General features: G+C 42.3%; 1 protein-coding gene across 4 annotated transcripts in view; it reads left to right on the plus strand.

The window, feature by feature from the left end:
• Nucleotides 1-3,968: 3,968 nt before the first annotated feature.
• The window catches only part of LOC118394607 (extended synaptotagmin-2-B-like), a 47,410-nt gene continuing 32,635 nt past the window's right edge, over nt 3,969-18,743 (plus strand). For all 4 annotated transcript variants that reach the window (XM_035787973.2, XM_035787974.2, XM_035787975.2 and 1 more), the window contains exons 1-3: nt 3,969-4,133; nt 4,448-4,868; nt 18,032-18,073. In XM_035787973.2, coding sequence (XP_035643866.1) covers nt 4,455-4,868; nt 18,032-18,073 — 456 coding nt within the window. In that variant the 5' untranslated portion in view covers nt 3,969-4,133; nt 4,448-4,454. The remainder of the gene's footprint in view (nt 4,134-4,447; nt 4,869-18,031; nt 18,074-18,743) is intronic.

The following is an 18,743-nucleotide window of genomic DNA, read 5'->3' on the forward strand; positions in this document are numbered from 1 at the left end:
GTACCTCTTACCTCATGATAAGAGTATCTCATGATAAGCTGTAGAGAGAGAATGGCTGATGTTATATTTTGTTCGTTTTTTTTGTTGTTGTTTGTACTTCTTTTTTAACTTATTTTGTACATAATGTTGCTGCTACCATCTTTTTTGACCAAAATAACTTCTGGACATCAGAACAGACTGGTAGAAGCTTTTTCCTTTAACGAGTCCGACGAGTCCGACTTGAAGGATATACTGCTTTCCCGGGAACAGTCCCACATCCCGTCATTTGCATGAAGAGAAGACAGAGAAAAGGGAGGCGCAGGTCGGGCTGCCTTCTCAGAATTCATAGGAAAGCGAGTAAAACCCCACTGCCATCCGTTCTATTGGCAAACATGCAATCATTGGGAAATAAAATTGATGACCTACGGGGTAAGATTTATGTTTCACCAAGTCGTGGATGAATGACGACATGAACATCATACAGCTGACGGGTTTTACACTGTATCGGCAGGATAGAACAGCAACCTCTGGTAAGACGAGAGGTGAGGGTCTATGTATATTTGTAAATAACAGCTGGTGCATGATATCTAAGGAAGTCTCAAGGTTTTGCTCACCTGATGTAGAGTATGTCATGATAGGCTGTAGACCACACTATTTACCTAGAGAGTTTTCATCTGTAAATTGTCATAGCTGTCTACATACCACCACAGACCGATGCTGGCACTAAGACTGCACTCAATGAGCTGTATACCGCCATAAGCAAACAGGAAAACGCTCATCCAGAGGCGGCGCTCCTAGTGGCCGGTGACTTTAATGCAGGGAAAATTAAATCCATTTTACCAAATTTCCACCAGCATGTTTAATGTGCAACCAGAGGGGGAAAAAACTCTAAACCACCTTTACTCCACACACAGAGACGACAACAAAGGTCTCCCTTGCCCTCCATTTGGTAAATCTGGCCAAAATTCCTGATTACTACTTACAAGCAAAAATTAAAGTAGGAAGCTTGTATGCTCGCTTCGAGGCAAGCAACACTGAAACATGCATGAAAGCCTCAGCTGTTCCGGACGACTGTGTGATCACGCTCTCCACAACCGTTGTGAGTAAGACCTTTAAACAAGTCAACATTCACAGGACGTGTACTCCGAGCATGTGCTGACCAACTGGCAAGTGTCTTCACTGACATTTTCAACCTCTCCCTGTCTGAGTCTGTAATACCAACATGTCTCAAGCAGACCACCATAGTCCCTGTGCCAAAGAACACTAAGGCAACCTGCCCAAATGACGACCGACCAGAAGCACTCACGCTTGTAGCCATGAAGTGCTTTGAAATGGCTCACATCAACACCGTTATCCCAGAAACTCTAGACCCCTCCAATTCACATACCGCCCCAACAGATCCACAGATGATGCAATCTCTATTGCACTCCACACTGCCCTTTCCCACCTCGATAAAAGAAACACCTATGTGAGAATGCTATTCATTGAATACAGCTCAGTGTCGAACACCATAGTGCCCACAAAGCTCATCACTAAGCTAAGGACCCTGGGACTAAACACCTCCCTCTGGAACTGGATCCTGGACTTCCTGACGGGCCTCCTCCAGGTGGTAAGGGTAAGTAACAACACATCCGCCACGCTGATCCTCAACACAGGGGCCCCTCAGAGGTGTGTGCTCAGTCCCCTCCTGTACTCCCTGTTCACTCATGACTGCACGGCCAGGCACGACTCCAACACCATCATTAAGTTTGCCGATAACCCAACAGTGGTAGGCCTGATCACCGACAACGACGAGACAGCCTATAGGGAGGAGGTCAGAGACCTGGCCGTGTGGTGCCAGGACAACAACCTCTCCCTCAACATGATCAAGACAAAGGAGATGATTGTGGACTACAGGAAAAGGAGGACCGAGCACACCCCATTCTCATTGACAGGGCTGCATTGGAGCAGGTTGAGAGCTTCAAGTTCCTTGGAACATCACCAACATCACCAACAAACTAACATGGTCCAAGCACACCAAGACAGTCGTGAAGAGGACACGACAAAACCTATTCCCCTCAGGAGACTGGTTGCATCACTGTCTGGTATGTCAACACCCCAGCCTCCGACCGCAAGGCACTACAGAGGGTAATGCGTACATCTTTGTACATCACTGGGGCCAAGCTTCTTGCCATCGAGGGCCTATATCCTAGGCGGTGTCAGAGGAAGGCCCCAAAAATGGTCAATGTCTACCATTACCCAAGTCATAGACTGTTTCCTCTGCTACTGCACGCCAAGTGGTTCCCGGAGCGCCAAGTCTAGGTCCAAAATACTCCGTAACAGCTTCTATCACCAAGCCATGAGGCTGCTTAACAATTAATACAATGGCCACCCGGAATATTTGCATTGACCCCCCCAACCCTTTCTTTTTACTCTTCTGCTACTCGCTGTTTATTATCTATGCATACAAATGACCTAGACTAACCTGTACCCCCGCACATTGACTCGGTACTGTTTGTGTTACTTGTTTTGACTTTATTTATTTAGTAAATGTTTTCTCAACTCTATTTTCTTACATCTGCATTGTTGGTAAGTAAACATTTCACTGAAAGGTCTACCTACACCTGTTGTATTTTATTTTAATTTATTTGAACCCTTTTTTCTAAGAGTGTACCTTGCGTGATGACGGCTAGAGAAAGAGCTAGTACATTCACTTCGAATTCTACATATGAGATATATAGCAATGCACATACAACTGCAATCAGTTAAATCCATTGCAGGCATTTCTTGAATAGAACTGTTCATGCCATAGAAATTGAATAATTTTATTATATTTGTTCATGCATAAGCATATCAGATGGTATCAGATTATATGAATGTCAATAGCGCTACAGGGATGCCACACAATTGTCCGTTTCAATGGGGGTTGTATTTACTCTACTGCGGCCTCCCGAGTGGGGCAGTAGTAGCTGTGCCACTAGAGATTCTAGGTTCGAGTCCAGACTCTGTCGCAGCCGGCCGTGACAGGGTGACCCATGGGGCAGCGCACAATTGGCCCAGCATCGTCCGGGTTAGGGGAGGGTTTGGCCAGCAGGGATGTCCTTGTCCCATCGCACAGTAGCGACTCCTGTGGCGGGCAGGGCGCAGTGCACGCTGACACGGGTGTAAAGTGTTTCCTCCCACACATTGGTGCAGCTGGCTTCTGGGTTAAGTGGGCACTGCGCATATATATTTAATCCACTGCATCAGTCCTATGAGGGCTCTATTCAGGATGTCTATACCTATACTCTATCAGCTTCCATGTATGGTTAATGTAGCTGGAGATGTATACATTGTCATTTCAACATTCGACGACCATCAGATTTTTTGACATATTGTATCATACTCTACCATTCAGGGACTGCTGTCCTGTCAACTATTTGAACTGATAGCCTATTCAAAATATCCTATATGGCATAGGCAATGGACTTTGTAGACAGTGATACTATCACAGGGTCACTATATTGTAGCCTAGATCATTGGAATCTATCATTCTAATAATTTCAGTATGATTATACCTTGGTAATGAATGATCTGTTCCAACTACTATTGTCCATGCAACTTACCAACTGGTAATTGGCACATTCAATAGTGCTTAGTTATAGGCTACAGCACAGTATCAAGTCTCTATTGGCATCTAGTGGACAAAATACCTTAGTACATTGTTTTGTGCACGGTGTAATCATAGATGGCAGCTACAGTACACAGTAAAAAGCCACTGCTGCATCCCATACTCTCTACTAGTTGTACTACCATAATTTTATAGCAACGCTAAATATTTGATGTTGGAAAATAGATTATTAGACTATTCTGTATGGTTCAGAATAATAATTAATTCCGCTGTACGAGTGTGCACGAGCCAAGTATCCACGAGATGGCGCTTGGAAATCCTATTTTCAAAAATCCCTCCCTGTGTTTGACCTATCTTGACAATGACAATTTCCTGTTAGAAAAATTAGAAGGGGGCCGGTCATATTGTGTTGTGTGCGTGTAGAAGAGAAAGGCACACGAAAGCAGGATGTGGTGAAGGGATTATTGGGCTACATTGGAAACTAAAACCAGTCGAAGGAACCCATGCAGTGTACGGGACTGGTACACTGAATTCAAAGGATTACGGATGTCGAATACAGAAACGGGTGAGGAAGAGTATTTATGTTATTTAATAAAAAAGGTTGACACAAGTTTGGCGAAATAGCGGTTAATTTGCGACTGTTAGGAAACTCCTTCATAAACCACGAAGCAGATTGACAGGTCGCTGAGCCCTTCGCTCTGACCTAACTACTATGATTACATCAATCAGAATTATTCCAGCGGCTGTGGTTGCAACATTTTCACAGACATTAACGTTTGTCAGCGTGTTGTTGTTACATTGTAGAATATACATTGTGTATGTAAAATGTTTTCTGTCTGTCGCTTATTCTGCTCTCTCTATTCTGAAACTTCTTTGTAGAGTGGAAATGAGAAGAGCGGCAGCGGCAAACAGTGGAGCTCAAAGGGCGGATTCTGGAAAGACAATTTCCACAGGACCAACAACAGCCAAGGAAAATGGACCGACAACTCCGAGCCCTCCAGTCAGCCCTACGACCCCAATCGCCCCGGTGGATCTGGGAGATGAGCCACAGTCCTCCGTCACAGACGCCACTCGGATGTGGATGAAATTTGCCAAGACCTTCATCGTTATTTTTCCCATTTATGTGTTGGGATATTTTGAGTTCAGCTTCAGTTGGGTTCTAATAGGTCTTGCCATCTTTTTCTGGTGGAGAAGAAATCAAGGGCATAAAAACAACAGACTGACCCGTGCCTTGGCGTTTTTGGAGCATGAAGAGAAAACTGTCAAACAACATTTGTCGACCTCTGAGTTGCCACCATGGGTAAGAATGACATTGTTTTGTTTGATTGAGTTAAACATTTTAAAGCTTCTAACATAGCTAACAACTTTTTTCCTGGTCAGGTGTTACAGATTAATAGTATTGTCAATGGTATCCACCCATCCAGAATAGTGTTGCTAATCAACTTGATTGTTTCACAACTTCAAACAGCAGTTAATTTTCCCCACATCACTGTGGCTGACAGTATACTGCTCAACAGCCCTCATGGACAGTCGAATTGTAAACGGTCCATATTAGCCCATGGCAATCAGAGTAGCTATCTAGATCTGTACTGACCCCTGTACCTGCTTTGTCAGAGTAGTTCTGAGATCCTTCTGAGGATGGCCTGGTTTACGTTACACTATAAGGGAGGGAGGAGAATATGGCTGAACTCCAAAAGATTGAGCTTTGGGCAATATATCAATCAAGCAACAGTGTGACACTAAGAGGTGATCCACAGCTCCTTTTAAGTAAAAATTAAATAAAAAAGTTTTATGCTCAAAATTTGTCACATGCATCATAAACGAAAGGTGTAGACTAACAGGGAATAGAAAGATACAATTAAAAAGTGACACATGGCTATATATACAGGGAGTAGGATTACTGAGTCGATGTGCAGGGGTATGAGGTAATTGAGGTAGCTATGCACATACAGTGCCTTGCCAAAGTATTTGGACCACTTGGATTTTTTCACATTTTGTGTTAAAAAGTGGGACTCAAATTGATTTAATTGTCATTTTTTTTGTCAACAATTTATGCAAAATACTCTGTCAAAGTGGAAGACATTATTTATATATATATATATATATATATATATATATATATATATATCTCTATCTTGTTCTATGTATGGGGGACAGAGGAAGGGTTAGTCATTAAAAAATCTTGACCACCACGATTATTTCACAGATTGATTCCATGTAACTTATTATGTGATTTGTTAAGCCACAATTTACTCCAGAATGAGTTTAGGGTTGCCTAAACAAAGGGTCTGAATACTTATGCAGTTTGTGCGTGCGTACGCTAGGGCTCTGATAGGCTATGCGATCTGATGGGATTATTACTTTCTATTCTCCCAAACCCACCTAATTTATTCAGATATTTCTATGCCCTGTAATGGGTACTTATTGTAGATCTGACAAGTTTTAACATTTCACTCTAAGCTAGGGCAAGTACAGGCAGCTTTGGTTAAGTATATAGCACAATCAATTCCAGACACAACTTCTTGGTTATTGTCAGAAACCTGCTCCAGAGTCTGCCGTTTAGAAAATCAGTAGTAAGAAACCAGCACTGTCTGTCAGGAGTGGTGGCATGGATTGTGATGTGATCCACGATACAATTGTTGGAACTTTATTTAAAAAATGCAGCAGGCCTTGGTGTTGGTGAGCCATGCCCTCTGACTGTGTCCAAAATGGCACCCTATTCCCTACATAGTGCACTACATTTAACCAGAGTCCTATAGGCCCTGTGCATTACAAAAAGGGGAATAAGGTGCCACTTGGGACACAAGCATGCTAGTTGTTTCAGCAAATATGCCTGGAATGAGGCTTGATAGTTTTGTGGACTGTTTTGTTAAAACAATTTGGCAAAGAAGCACACACTTCCCAATAACTGTATTTTCTGCCTAGAAGGCCAGCATCCTGGAGTCGCCTCTTCACTATTGACATTGAGACTGGTTTTGCCGGTACTATTTAATGAAGCTGCCAGTTGAGGACTTGTGAGGCGTCTGTTTCTCAAACTAGACACTAATGTACTTGTCCTCTTGCTTAGTTGTGCACCGGGGCCTCCCACTCCTCTTTCTATTCTGGTTAGTGCCAGTTTGCGCTGTTCTGTGAAGGGAGTAGTTAGTACATAGTGTTGTATGAGATCTTCAGTTTCTTGGCAATTTCTCACATGGAATAGCCTTCATTTCTCAGAGCAAGAATAGACTGACGAGTTTCAAAAGAAAGTCTTTGTTTCTGGCCATTTTGAGCCTGTAATCAAACCCACAAATGCTGATGTTCCAGATACTTAACCAGTCTAAAGAAGGCCAGTTTTATTGCTGCTTTAATCAGGATAACAGTTTCAGCTGTGCTAACAATTGCAAAAGTGTTTTCTAATGATCAATTATCCTTATCCTATGCTAAACTTGGATTAATTAACACAACATGCCATTGGAGTGATGGTTGCTGATGACGGGCCTCTGTACGCATATGTAGATATTCCATTAAAAAATCAGCCATTTCCAGCTACAATAGTAATTTGCAACATTAACAATGTCTACACTGTATTTCTGATCAATTTGATGTTATTTTAATGGACAAAAAATGTGGTTTTCTTAAAAAAAACAAGGACATTTCTAAGTGACCCCAAACTAAATGGTAGTGTATATGTACAGTACATTTGAATATCATGTTAACATATTACAATATTGCTATTATACTATGAAGCTTTATGTTATCATATTATGTTATCCTTCTGTGAACATAAGGCACAAAAACAATGCAGGGAGTATTTGGCAATCTTAAGATTGGCAAATTATCTTTCTGTCTTCACTAAACAATATGTTAAGATGATGTACACTGCACTTGAAGTTTGAGACCTTCTAAAAGGCAGACGATTGATATGAGGGCAAGAGCTCAGGTCAGTATAAATCCGGTCATGACTGGCCTGTCTGTCCCTGGTTACTGGGCCTCAGTTCTTTTACAACAGGATCGCTGGACTGTAATTAGGTCAAACTGTCAAGGAGAAAAAAACGGTTAAAGTGTAGCAAAATACATCCTCCAAAATATAGGTCTAGTCCAGCGTTTCCCAAACTCGGTACTCAGGACCCCAAAGGGTGCAAATAATTCAAGTTGGATGATAATTTGAATCATCTTTGTAGTGCTAGGGCAAAAAACAAAACATGCACCACTTGGGGTTCTGTGTACCAAGTTTGGGAAACACTGGTCTAGTCAAATGGTCTATATGGAGTAGAGGTTTCTCTCGTTCTGTTATGTTCTAATGGTGTGTCATAATGGATGGAGTCTCCCTCGGTGACGTGCCAAAGGGTGGGCCAATCAGTCCAGTGGAATGTAAAAAATATATATATATATAAAATAATTGTGTGTCGAACAGAGAGCCTGCTGTGCTCTACCTCTGACTACAGGGAGAATAGGCCTTGTTTGATTCTTTCAAATATCCAGGTCCTGTGCTGTTTTATGACCGTGACTTCCTTCAGTCTCATGGGAGCAATGACTGTTGAACAGAGCATTGTGCTCTTGAGTTCTGCCTCTGACTAAAGGGAGTAGAGAATAAGCCCTGTGTGTTCAAACAGAAGTCGTGTACTGCTGTTGCATATGACCCAGACCCCCTCCACACAGTCTCCTCTCACGGGAGTGATGAGACTGTCAGGGACTTTGGAGAAAAGGACAGTCCAGTCATCAGTGCTCGCTCACTGGATCATGTGACTGTGACGAGTTTATGGATGACGTCGGGAAAACACACACAGCAAAATAGAGAGCTGTGACGGAAGCATCTCGAAGCTTTTACAGGCTTGAATTTGAGTTGATAACGGATAGATATTTGTATCACATTTCAAACGATCCAGTAGGTCTATCATGTTCTATTTGCCAGGCCTCTATTGTTAGCTTGTGGCACTGCTTTGACTTACCAAGAGCAGAGGTGTGTCACACACAGTGTCTTCTAAGCAGGCAGGCAAATCAGTAACTTAAGCAAACAAATGAAAGTTTGTCACTGAAGTGGAAGGGAGGACACTTAGACCTATGTGAAGTTAGTTTTACAAGGTGATTTAGATCCTTGTTAAATTAGCTATCTTACTATCTATCGTAAGATTAAATCCCTTTCCTGGGTTGTCTGTATACAGTACAGTGTATTCGGGGAAGTATTCAGACCCCTTTACTTTTTCCACATTTTGTTACCTTAGTGCCTTATTCTAAAATTGATTTAAATTACATTATCCCCCATTTTTGAAAATGTATACAAAATAATTAACTAAAATACTATGTCTACATAAATAAAATTGAAATTGAGATCAGGTGCATCCTGTTTCCATTGATCATCCTTGAGATGTTTCTACAACTTGATTAGAGTCCACCTGTGGTAAATTCAATTGATTGGATGTGATTTGGAAAGGCACACACCTGTCTATAAAAGGTCCCACAGTTGACAGTGCATGTTAGATCAAAAACCAAGCCATGAGTACGAAGGAATTGTCCATAGAGCTCCGAGACAGGATTGTGTCGAGGCACAGTTCTGGGAAAAGGACTAAAAAATGTCTGCAGCATTGAAGTCCAGTGGCCTTCATCCATCCTTCCTTCTTTTATTACAAGAAGTTTGGAACCACCAATACTCTTCCTATACAATCAGGGGAGAAGGTCCTTGGTCAGGGAGGTGACCAAGAACCTGATGGCCACTCTGGCAGAGCTCCAGAGTTCCTCTGTGGAGATGGGAGAACCTTCTAGAAGGACAACCCTCTATGCAGCACTCCACCAATCATCAGGTTTTTATGGTAGAGTGGCCAGACAGAAGCTACTCCTCAATAAAAGGCACATGACAGCCAGGCTCCCGTGTGGCGCAACGGTCTAAGGCACTGCATCTCAGTGCTAGAGGTGTCACTTCATACCCTGGTTCGATTCCAGGCTGTATCACAACCGGCCATGATTTGGAGTCCCATAGGGGTTAGGGTTTGTAAATAAGAATTTGTTCTTAACTGACTTACCTGGTTAAATAAAGTGAATAAAACAGCCCGTTGGAGTTTGTCAAAAGGCACCTAAAGGACTCTCAGACCATGAGAAACAAGATTCTCTGGTCTGATGAAACCAAGATTGAACTCTTTGGCCTGAATGCCAAGTGTTACGTCTGGAAGAAACCTGGCACCATCCCTAAGGGAAAGCATGGTGGTAGTAACATCATGCTGTGGGGATGTTTTTCAGCGGCATGGACTGGGAAACTAGTCAGGATCGAGGGAAAGATGAATGGAGCAAAGTACAGAGAGTTCCTTGAATCTGCTCAGAACCTCAGACTGGGGCACAGATTCACCTTCCAACAGAACAACGCAGGAGTGGCTTCGGGAAGTCTCTGAACGTCCTTGAGTGGCCCAGCCAGAGCCCGGACTTGAACCCTATCGAACGTCTCTGGAGAGACCTGAAAATAGCTGTGCAGTGACGCTCCCTATCCAACCTGACAGAGCTTGATAGGATCTGCAGAGAAGAATGTGAGAAACTCTCACATTCACAATACAGGTGTGCCAAGCTTGCAGCATCATACCCAAGAACACCCGAGGCTGTAATCGCTGCCAAAGGTGCTTCATCAAAGTTCAGAGTAAAGGATCCTAATGTAAATACTAATGTAAATGTGTTATTTCAGTTTTTTATTTGTAATAAATGTGCTAAAATAGCAAAAATAGGGTTTTAGACATGTCAGTATCGGGTATTGTATGGTGATTGATTGGGGGGGACTATTTAATAAATGTTAGAATAAGGCTGTAATGTAACAATGTGGAAAAAGTGAAGTGGTCTGAATACTTTCCGAATGCATTGTTATGTTGTGTGTGATCTAGTTCTACTCCCGTTGCTCTAATGGCACGGTAGGGTACATACTGGGCAATTCCACTCAGATTTTTCACTCTAAAATGTTTGCTAAACAAAAACCATTGATTTCAGCGTTTAACAAACCATACAACTCTATTTGCTGCTTAAAAAAACATTTACTGGAAAAATTATACGGATGCAAAATTTGGTAATAGAATTATGGTAAAGTCTTCCTCAGTTTTATTCTGTTACAAAACTTTATCTGCACAGTTCTTCCTGTAAATGTGTTTTTCTAAAACTTTTAGTGTAAATTGATAAGTACTCATTTTGCATAGCGTTGTATGATTTTGTTAAATCAGTGGTTTTTGTTTGGTATACATTTAAAAAATAAAATAATCTCAATCTCGGCATAATTCTGTTACCATGTAATTGCCATACTGTAGATCATGTGCCACAAAGGCCCGTGAAGTTCTGCCTGTGATTTGATACTCCCCACAATGGCTCTCTTTGGTTCCTGTGGTGATTATGGGTCCCGCCCCACCATGAGGGCCTAAATATAGGTGGGAACAACTGTCTTGTGATATAGTATGTCTTGTCCTGCGCTATTGACTGTCCACCAATGATATATTGCTATCCGACTGGCCTGACTATTTTCCACGGTACAGAAATGGCTGAATGTGCACCTTCTGATTGAGTTTGGGAAGATTCTTAATTGGTTTTGCGAACTCCTTCCTGTCCTTGCCTCTTTTTGAAAAAATGTAATCGAATAGAGGAAACAAATGTGCTTGTATGTAATGGCTCTCCTTTTCCACTTGTGCATCCTGATGATGCACAAGTGAAAAAGGAGAGCCATTACATGCAAGCACATTACATTTACAGGGGTGGAATACCAAAATAAATGTGTAAAATGATAAACAAATGTTCTGTAGGTAGTTGTGCAAGGCATTTTTTTATAGATAAAAGGATAGTTGGTGTAAAACTTTTAAATGTGTGCGTGCTTTTCTCCTTTGACAACAGCTGATTTTAAAGGGGATGTGGATGATTATAAGACACTTCTGCGCTACCTGCCGTGAGGATACTATTGTGAATCCTCTGAAGTAGGTAATGGAGGAGGAGAGCAGCCTCATTTGTTCGCCTATAAACGCATTGACTCTCTCCTCAACCACTTATCGGTTTCCGGGTCATGGAGGAGAGAGGACAAATGAGAATCTCCCTTGGAAGTTGAGCAGTCACCTTTGACCTGATGATCTGTAATGCCTCTGACACAGTTAGGGCTACTGACTTATGACCTTGTAACAGAACAGAATATATATGTGTGTGTGATAGTTTCGTGGCACTAGGACCTTTTATTTTGGTGAAGCCATGGCAATCTGATGTAATAATTACTAGCCTCGTCTTAAGCTCGCGAGATCAGGATGGTTCGTACTAGGCTATAATAATACTGACCTCTGTCACAAATTCATTATTCTGAGGGCAACACCAGTCACATGTTCTGTTCACTCCTACCCAACAAAATGTAAATAGCTGGTGAGAGCAAGACAGTTTATATTACCGTGTCTAGCCCTATACAATATTACAATTTCATTTTTGTTATACTGTATAACAGAAATGAACTTGTAATATACTGTAACCTCATAAATTACTCCGCTAATGATAAATGTGCACTGATTAGCGTGTTATTGCATAGTGTTTGTGTGTGAGTGAAGGAGGCGATGACCCATATCTGGCTGCCCTGGTCTGGATTTCTAAACAGCTGTTCTGTGGGATTGTGGTTCCACCAGTCCAGCACGACTCCCATGGGCTGTCAGAAGGGCTTCTTCCAAAATGGCACCCTATTCCTTATATAGTGCACTTGTTTTAACCAGGGCTCTACGCACAATATGGGGAATAGGGTGTCATTTGGGAAACATCCCAGCTTGATTCTCCCATGAGCTGTCATAAGGAGAAGGATGACCACATTGCTCCACTTCATGGCTGCTGAGATATGAGATTAGTATTATATTTACATACGTTGATAAGACACAGCTCCATGAGCTATTCAGTATATTCATACTGGCTAAGATTAGTCAGGGTTGAATGAGCCTTCTAAATATCCGACAAGTTTCTGTTCAGAATCAGAAGGTTTTAGCAGTTGAATTGTGACTTGTGTGACAGTTTTCTGTTATTCAGACTACTCTGTTAACTGTGGTGTGTAGTCTGGGGTACTAAAGCTGATGCACTCTGAGTCTGTTGGTTGGAAACCATATTCCATCAGACTAACTGTTCAGTCAAACCAGGAAATAGCTTGACAATGAGTCAGAGCTGCTGGCTTTCCTCCTGTGAGGAATTACTGTGAACCTCTGCTTTTCTTTTCCACTAGCTGTGGGATCTCTAACTCTCAAGGCAGGCTGGAATATGCTGCTAGGCAACCTCTACTGTTCTACAGACCCTAAAAAGGAGTGAAAAGTGGTCTGGCAATGTGTAATTGAAAGGGGAACTCTTTAAAAAAAAAAAAAATTATCTGTGAAATTAATCGTTTTCCTTATTGTGTCACAGCATCGGAGTTGTCAAGAAAAACAAAGAAATGTCATTGTACAATGTTATGCAGATTTAGGCCAGGCTATTTGGGTTTCAGTTCATGGTATTGCGTTTTATAAACATGATCTAACAGCCAAATAAAAATAGCTTCTTAGCGAGAGCAATTTATCAAGCAAGAATTTGGTGGGACTGGTAGTGGTCTGAGTGGGGAGGGGGAAACAGAAAAGAAGCTGTTATTGGCAGAGTGGTTTGGAACTCTCTTTAACTAATTTACCTACTGGTGTTGTCACCAGGCAGACCAAAACTGCATCCCACCAAAACAGGCTGAAATTAAAGGTGGTCTTTTCAAATAGCTCTTACACTAAAAGGACATTTATCATTTTCCCAATTTCTCATTATTATTCCAACCTCATCGTGTGGAAACACACTGAGTGTACAAAACATTAGGAACTCTTTCCATGACATAGACCAAGGATCATCAACTAGATTCAGCCGCAGGCCGATTGTATTTATTTTTTCTTCTAATTTGTAGACTGGGCTTCTTGTGGTCAATTTGCAAACAGATGTAATGTTTCACTAAAACAAAATAATTTCAAACCTTGCTTACATTTGTATACTATCATGTCTCAATTATGCATGGGAAGGCTTGGGAACAGATTTCTTAAATTAAAATCACTTGGAGCTGATTTCCTGGTGTTTTTATTCTTATGTCCAACAATGAAAATTCCACACCAACAAAATGTTGTTTTTTTTGACTCAGAAAACTTGGGAAGGGGGCAAATAAAACCACCTTGCCTCGCGGGCTGCAAGTTGGGGAACACTGACATAGACGGACCAGGTGAATCCAGGTGAAAGCTATTATCTCTTGTTGATGTTAAATCTACTTCAATCATTGTAGATGAAGGGTAGGAGACGGGTTAAAGAAGGATTTTTAAGCCTTGAGACATGGATTGTGTATGTGTGCCATTCTGATGGTGAATGGGCAAGACAAAAGATGTAAGTGCCTTTTGAATGGAGTATGGTAGTAGGTGCCAGGCATACTGGTTTGTGTGTTAAGAACTGCAATGCTGCTGGGTTTTTCACACTCAACCATTTCCTGTGTGCCTCAAGATTGTTCCTTCAGCCAAAGGACATCCAACCAACTTGGCACAACTGTATGAAGCATTGGAGTCAACATTTAGATTTTATTTAGCCTTTATTTAACTAGGCAAGTCAGTTAAGAACAAATTCTTATTTTCAATGACGGCCTACCAAAAGTCAAAAGGTCTTCTGCGGGGACGGGGGCTGGGATTAAAAACATGGGCCAACCAGGGCCAGTATCCCTGTGGAATGCTCTTGAGACCTTGTTGAGTCCATGCCCCAACGAACTGAGACTGTTCTGAGGGCAAAAGGGGTTGCAACTCAATATTAGTAAGGTCTTCCTAATGTTTTGTACACTCAGTGTATATAAACACAGGAATATCACTTTTTACTTAAAAAAAATGTTTACCCCCTTTTCTCCCCAATTTCGTGGTTAGTCTAACTACCCAATTGATAGTTAGTCTTGTCTAATCGCTGCAACTCCCATACAGACTCAGGAGACGCGAAGGTCGAGAGCTGTGCGTCCTCCGAAACACAACCCAACCAAACCGCACTGCTTCTTGACACAATGCCCACTTAACCCGGAAGGCAGCCGAACCAATTTGTCGGAGGAAACACCTGGCAACCGTGTCAGCGTGTACTGCGCCCGGCTCAGCATTGCGCGATGGGACAAGGACATCCCTTCCGGCCTAACCCGGACGACGCTGTGCCAATTGTGCGCCGCCCCATGGGTGTCCCAGTCACTGCGACAGAGCCTGGACTCGAACCCAGAATCTCTAGTGGCACAGTTGCCACTGCGATGCAGTGCCTTAGACCACTGCGCCACTCTGGATGCCGAATATCACGTTTTTGACTAGGCTTTTTAACCTTTGTTTTGACAGGGAGTCGTGCTGAGACTTACATATGAGCCAAACATACACATCAATGCTAGTTTAAGTAACACTTCATCACTACGACTACAGTGCATTTGGAAAGTATTCAGACCCTTGACTTTTCCCCCATTTTTTAAATATTACAGCCTTAATCTCAAATTGAATGAATAAAACATTTCCTCATAAATCTACACACCATACCCCATAATGACATAGCAGGATTTTTTTTGGCGAATGTATTAAAAATAAAAAACATACCTTATTTACGTAAGTATTCAGCCCCTTTGCTATGAGACTCAAAATTGAGCTCTGAAGGCATTGATCATCCTTGATGTTTCTACAACTTGATTTGGAAAGGCACACACCTGTCTATATAAGGTCACACATTTGACAGTGTGTGTCAGAGTAAAACCAAGCCATGAGGTTGAAGTAATTGTCCGTAAGGCTCAGAGACAAGATTTTGTCGAGGCATAGATCTGGGGAAGAGTACCAGAAAATGTCTGCAGCATTGAAGGTCCCCAAGAACCCAGGGGCCTCCATAATTCTTAAAGGGAAGAAGTTTGGAACCACCAAGACTCTTCCTAGAGCTGTCCACCTGGCCAAGCAATTCGGGGAGAAGGGTCAGTGAGTTAAACAAGAACCCGATGGTCACTCTGACAGAGCTCCAGAGTTCCTCTGTGGAGATGGGAGAACCTTCCAGAAGGACAACCATCTCTGTAGAACTCCACCAATCAGGCCTTTATGGTAGAGTGGCCAGATGGAAGCCACTCCTCAGTAAAAGGCACATGACAGCCCGCTTGGAGTTTGAGAGACTGGGAGACTCTTCAGGATCAAGGAGAAGATGAACGGTGCATCGTACTTAGATCCTTGATGAGCGCTCAGAACCTCAGACTGAGGTGAACGTTCACCTTCCAACAGGACAATGATCCTAAGCACACAGCCAAGACAATGCAGGACTGGCTTCAGGACAAGTCTCTGAATGTCCTTGAGTGGCCCAGCCAGAGCCCGGACTTCAACCCGATTGAACATCTCTGGAGAGACCTGAAAATAGCTGTAGAGCAACGCCCCCCTTCCAACCTGACAGAGCTTGAGAGGATCTGCCTAGGAGAATGGGAGAAACTCCCGAAATACAGGTGTGCCAAACTTGTAGTGCACTACCCAAGAAGACTCCAGGCTGTAAAGGTGCTTCAACAAAGTACTGAGTGAAGGGTCTGAATACTTACAGTACCAGTAAACAATTTGGACACACCTACTCATTCCATGGTTTTTCCTATTTTCTACATATGATATAACTGGCTCTCATGAGGACTGCCACAGGAAAGGAAGACCCAGAGTTACCTCTGCTGCAGAGGATAAGTTCATTAGATTTACCAGCCTCAGAAATTGCAGCCCAAATAAATGCTTCACAGAGTTCAAGTAACAGATGCATCACAACATCAACTGTTCAGAGGAGACTGCATGAATCAGGTCTTCATGGTTGAATTGCTACAAAGACACCACTACTAAAGGACACCAATAAAAAGAGACTTGCTTGGGCCAAGAAACATGAGCGATGGATATTAGACTGGTGGGAATTTGTGCTTTGGTCTGAGTCCAAATTTTAGAATTTTGGTTCCAACCGCCGTGTCTTTGTGAGACGCAGAGTAGGTGAACGGAAGATCTCCGCATGTGTGGTTCCCACCGTGAAGCATGGAGGAAGAGGTATGGGGGTGCTTTGCTGGGACACTGTCAGGGATTTTTTTTCTCTAATTCAAGGCACACTTAACCAGCATGGCTACCCCAGCATTCTGCAGCGATATGCCATGCCATCCCATCTGGTTTGCGCTTAGTGGGACTATCATTTGTTTTTCAACAGGACATTGACCCAAAACACACCTCCAGGCTGTGTAAGGGCTATTTGACCAAGAAGGAGAGTGATGGAGTGCTGCATCGGATGCCCTGGCCTCCACAATCACCCAACCTCAACCCAATTGAGACGTTTTGGGATGGGTTGGACCGCAGAGTGAAGTCAACGCAGCCAACAAGTGCTCAGCATATGTGGGAACTCCTTTAAGAATGTTGGAAAAGCGTACCACATGCAGTTAGTTGAGGGAATGCCAAGAATGTGCAAAGCTGTCAACAAGGCAGGGTGGCTATTTGAAGAATCTCAAATCTCAAATATATTTTTGTGTTTAATGATTTTTTGTTTACTACATGATTCCATGTGTTATTTCATAGTTTTGACGTCTTCACTATTATTCTACAGTGTAGAAAATAGTAAAAAAAAAAAAATTAAAAAACACTTGAGTGAGTAGGTGTGTCCAAACTTTTGACTGGTACTGTATGTAAATGTGATATTTCAGTTTTAAACATTTGCAAATATGTCTAAACACTTTTTGCTTTGTCCTTATGAGGTATTGTGTGTAGATTTTATGAGGGGGGAAAACTATTATGGAATTAGGTTGTAACGTAACAAAATGTGGATAAATTAAATGGGCCTGAATACTTTCCGAATGCACTGTATTACCCTTTGGGATTCAGCCTAAGCCTGCCTGCAGAAGCTCTGTCTGTCTGGTAGTTATGTAAATCCAACTGCTTATCTGTCACAGTCGACTCCCTGCCTCAGCTATCTCTGAGCGGCTTGGTGCAGTTCTCATGCTGTCAGCCTGAGACTCCAAATACTGCAGCCTCGTCTTTGAATCAATGCACAGAATCAGCCCTTTCCTCTGAGCTTTAGACATGCGGCTTTAGCACCATTTCAACACAACTACCAAACCAAGGTGATATGTTGTTTCTTCATATAGGTGTAATTACACTGTATTAGTAGTATACAATCATCATACAACTCAAGGTACAGGTGTATCCCGTTTATGTAGCCAAGTTAGCGTTACTCATTGTGTATGTATTCCTTGTATTAATGTAACTTTTTGTTCTCTGCATTGTTGGGAAGGGCCCGTAAGTAAGCATCTCACTGTTAGTCTACTCCTGTTGTTTTTTGAAGAATGTGACAGATTTTATTTGATTGATCCTGTCAGTTGCGTTACTGTCTATTGCCCCTATAGTCTTTATTGAAGGTCTGTTTTAATGTTAAACTGTTGACCAACCTGTAATGACATTGTGACATTGTTTTCATCTATCCCACAGCATCTCTTCAGACAGCTCACATATTGAACGAATATGAACTGATCCATTATTCTCTTCATTCCAGGTTCATTTTCCAGATGTGGAGAGAGTGGAATGGCTCAACAAGGTACTGAACGTCTTCACTGCAGTGCGTTGTCCTACAGTGCACCAACCAGACCTGGGTTCAGATACGATCTTTCAAATGCGTTGAAAATCGTTCAAATACTTTGTTTGATCTAGAGTGCCAGATTAGTGTGGTTTTGGGACTATCGTATTGATCTATCAAGCCAGGCAAGCTCAGTCAAGCACAGATAACATATTTGAAATGATTTCAAGTAGTATTTGAACCCTGTCCAATACCAACTTTCCCGGCAGCAGCACTTGCCCTGCTCTAGATAAGTGGTACAGTGTGGAGGCAGGGAAGCGGGCGGGAGGGCAGCAGCCTCTTATAAATAGGCCCTTATCTGGAGCTCTGCTAACCCAGCTCCAGTACCAGCCTCCCTGGGGACCCTTCTAACTCCAGGAACTGGGAGGAGTCATTACTCTTACAGTTACTGTAAAAACCAGACTTATGGGGATTTAGTCCACAATGTTTCAAAGACACATTAGATAATAAAACGAGAGAATGAGCTCTATTTGTTTTGCAGGAGTGTTATAGATGCTATTGTTTTTGAAGTAGGTTTATGGGGTAAGGACTTCATGCATCAGTACTTAAAGTAGAGCCCATAAACTACACTAGGGCCACACCCAAACCAAATAGATGTGTCAGTTGAGTTAATGTTATGTGTTGTTGGGCA

This window comes from Oncorhynchus keta, chromosome 15, assembly GCF_023373465.1.
Source record: "Oncorhynchus keta strain PuntledgeMale-10-30-2019 chromosome 15, Oket_V2, whole genome shotgun sequence".
Lineage (NCBI taxonomy): Eukaryota > Metazoa > Chordata > Actinopteri > Salmoniformes > Salmonidae > Oncorhynchus > Oncorhynchus keta.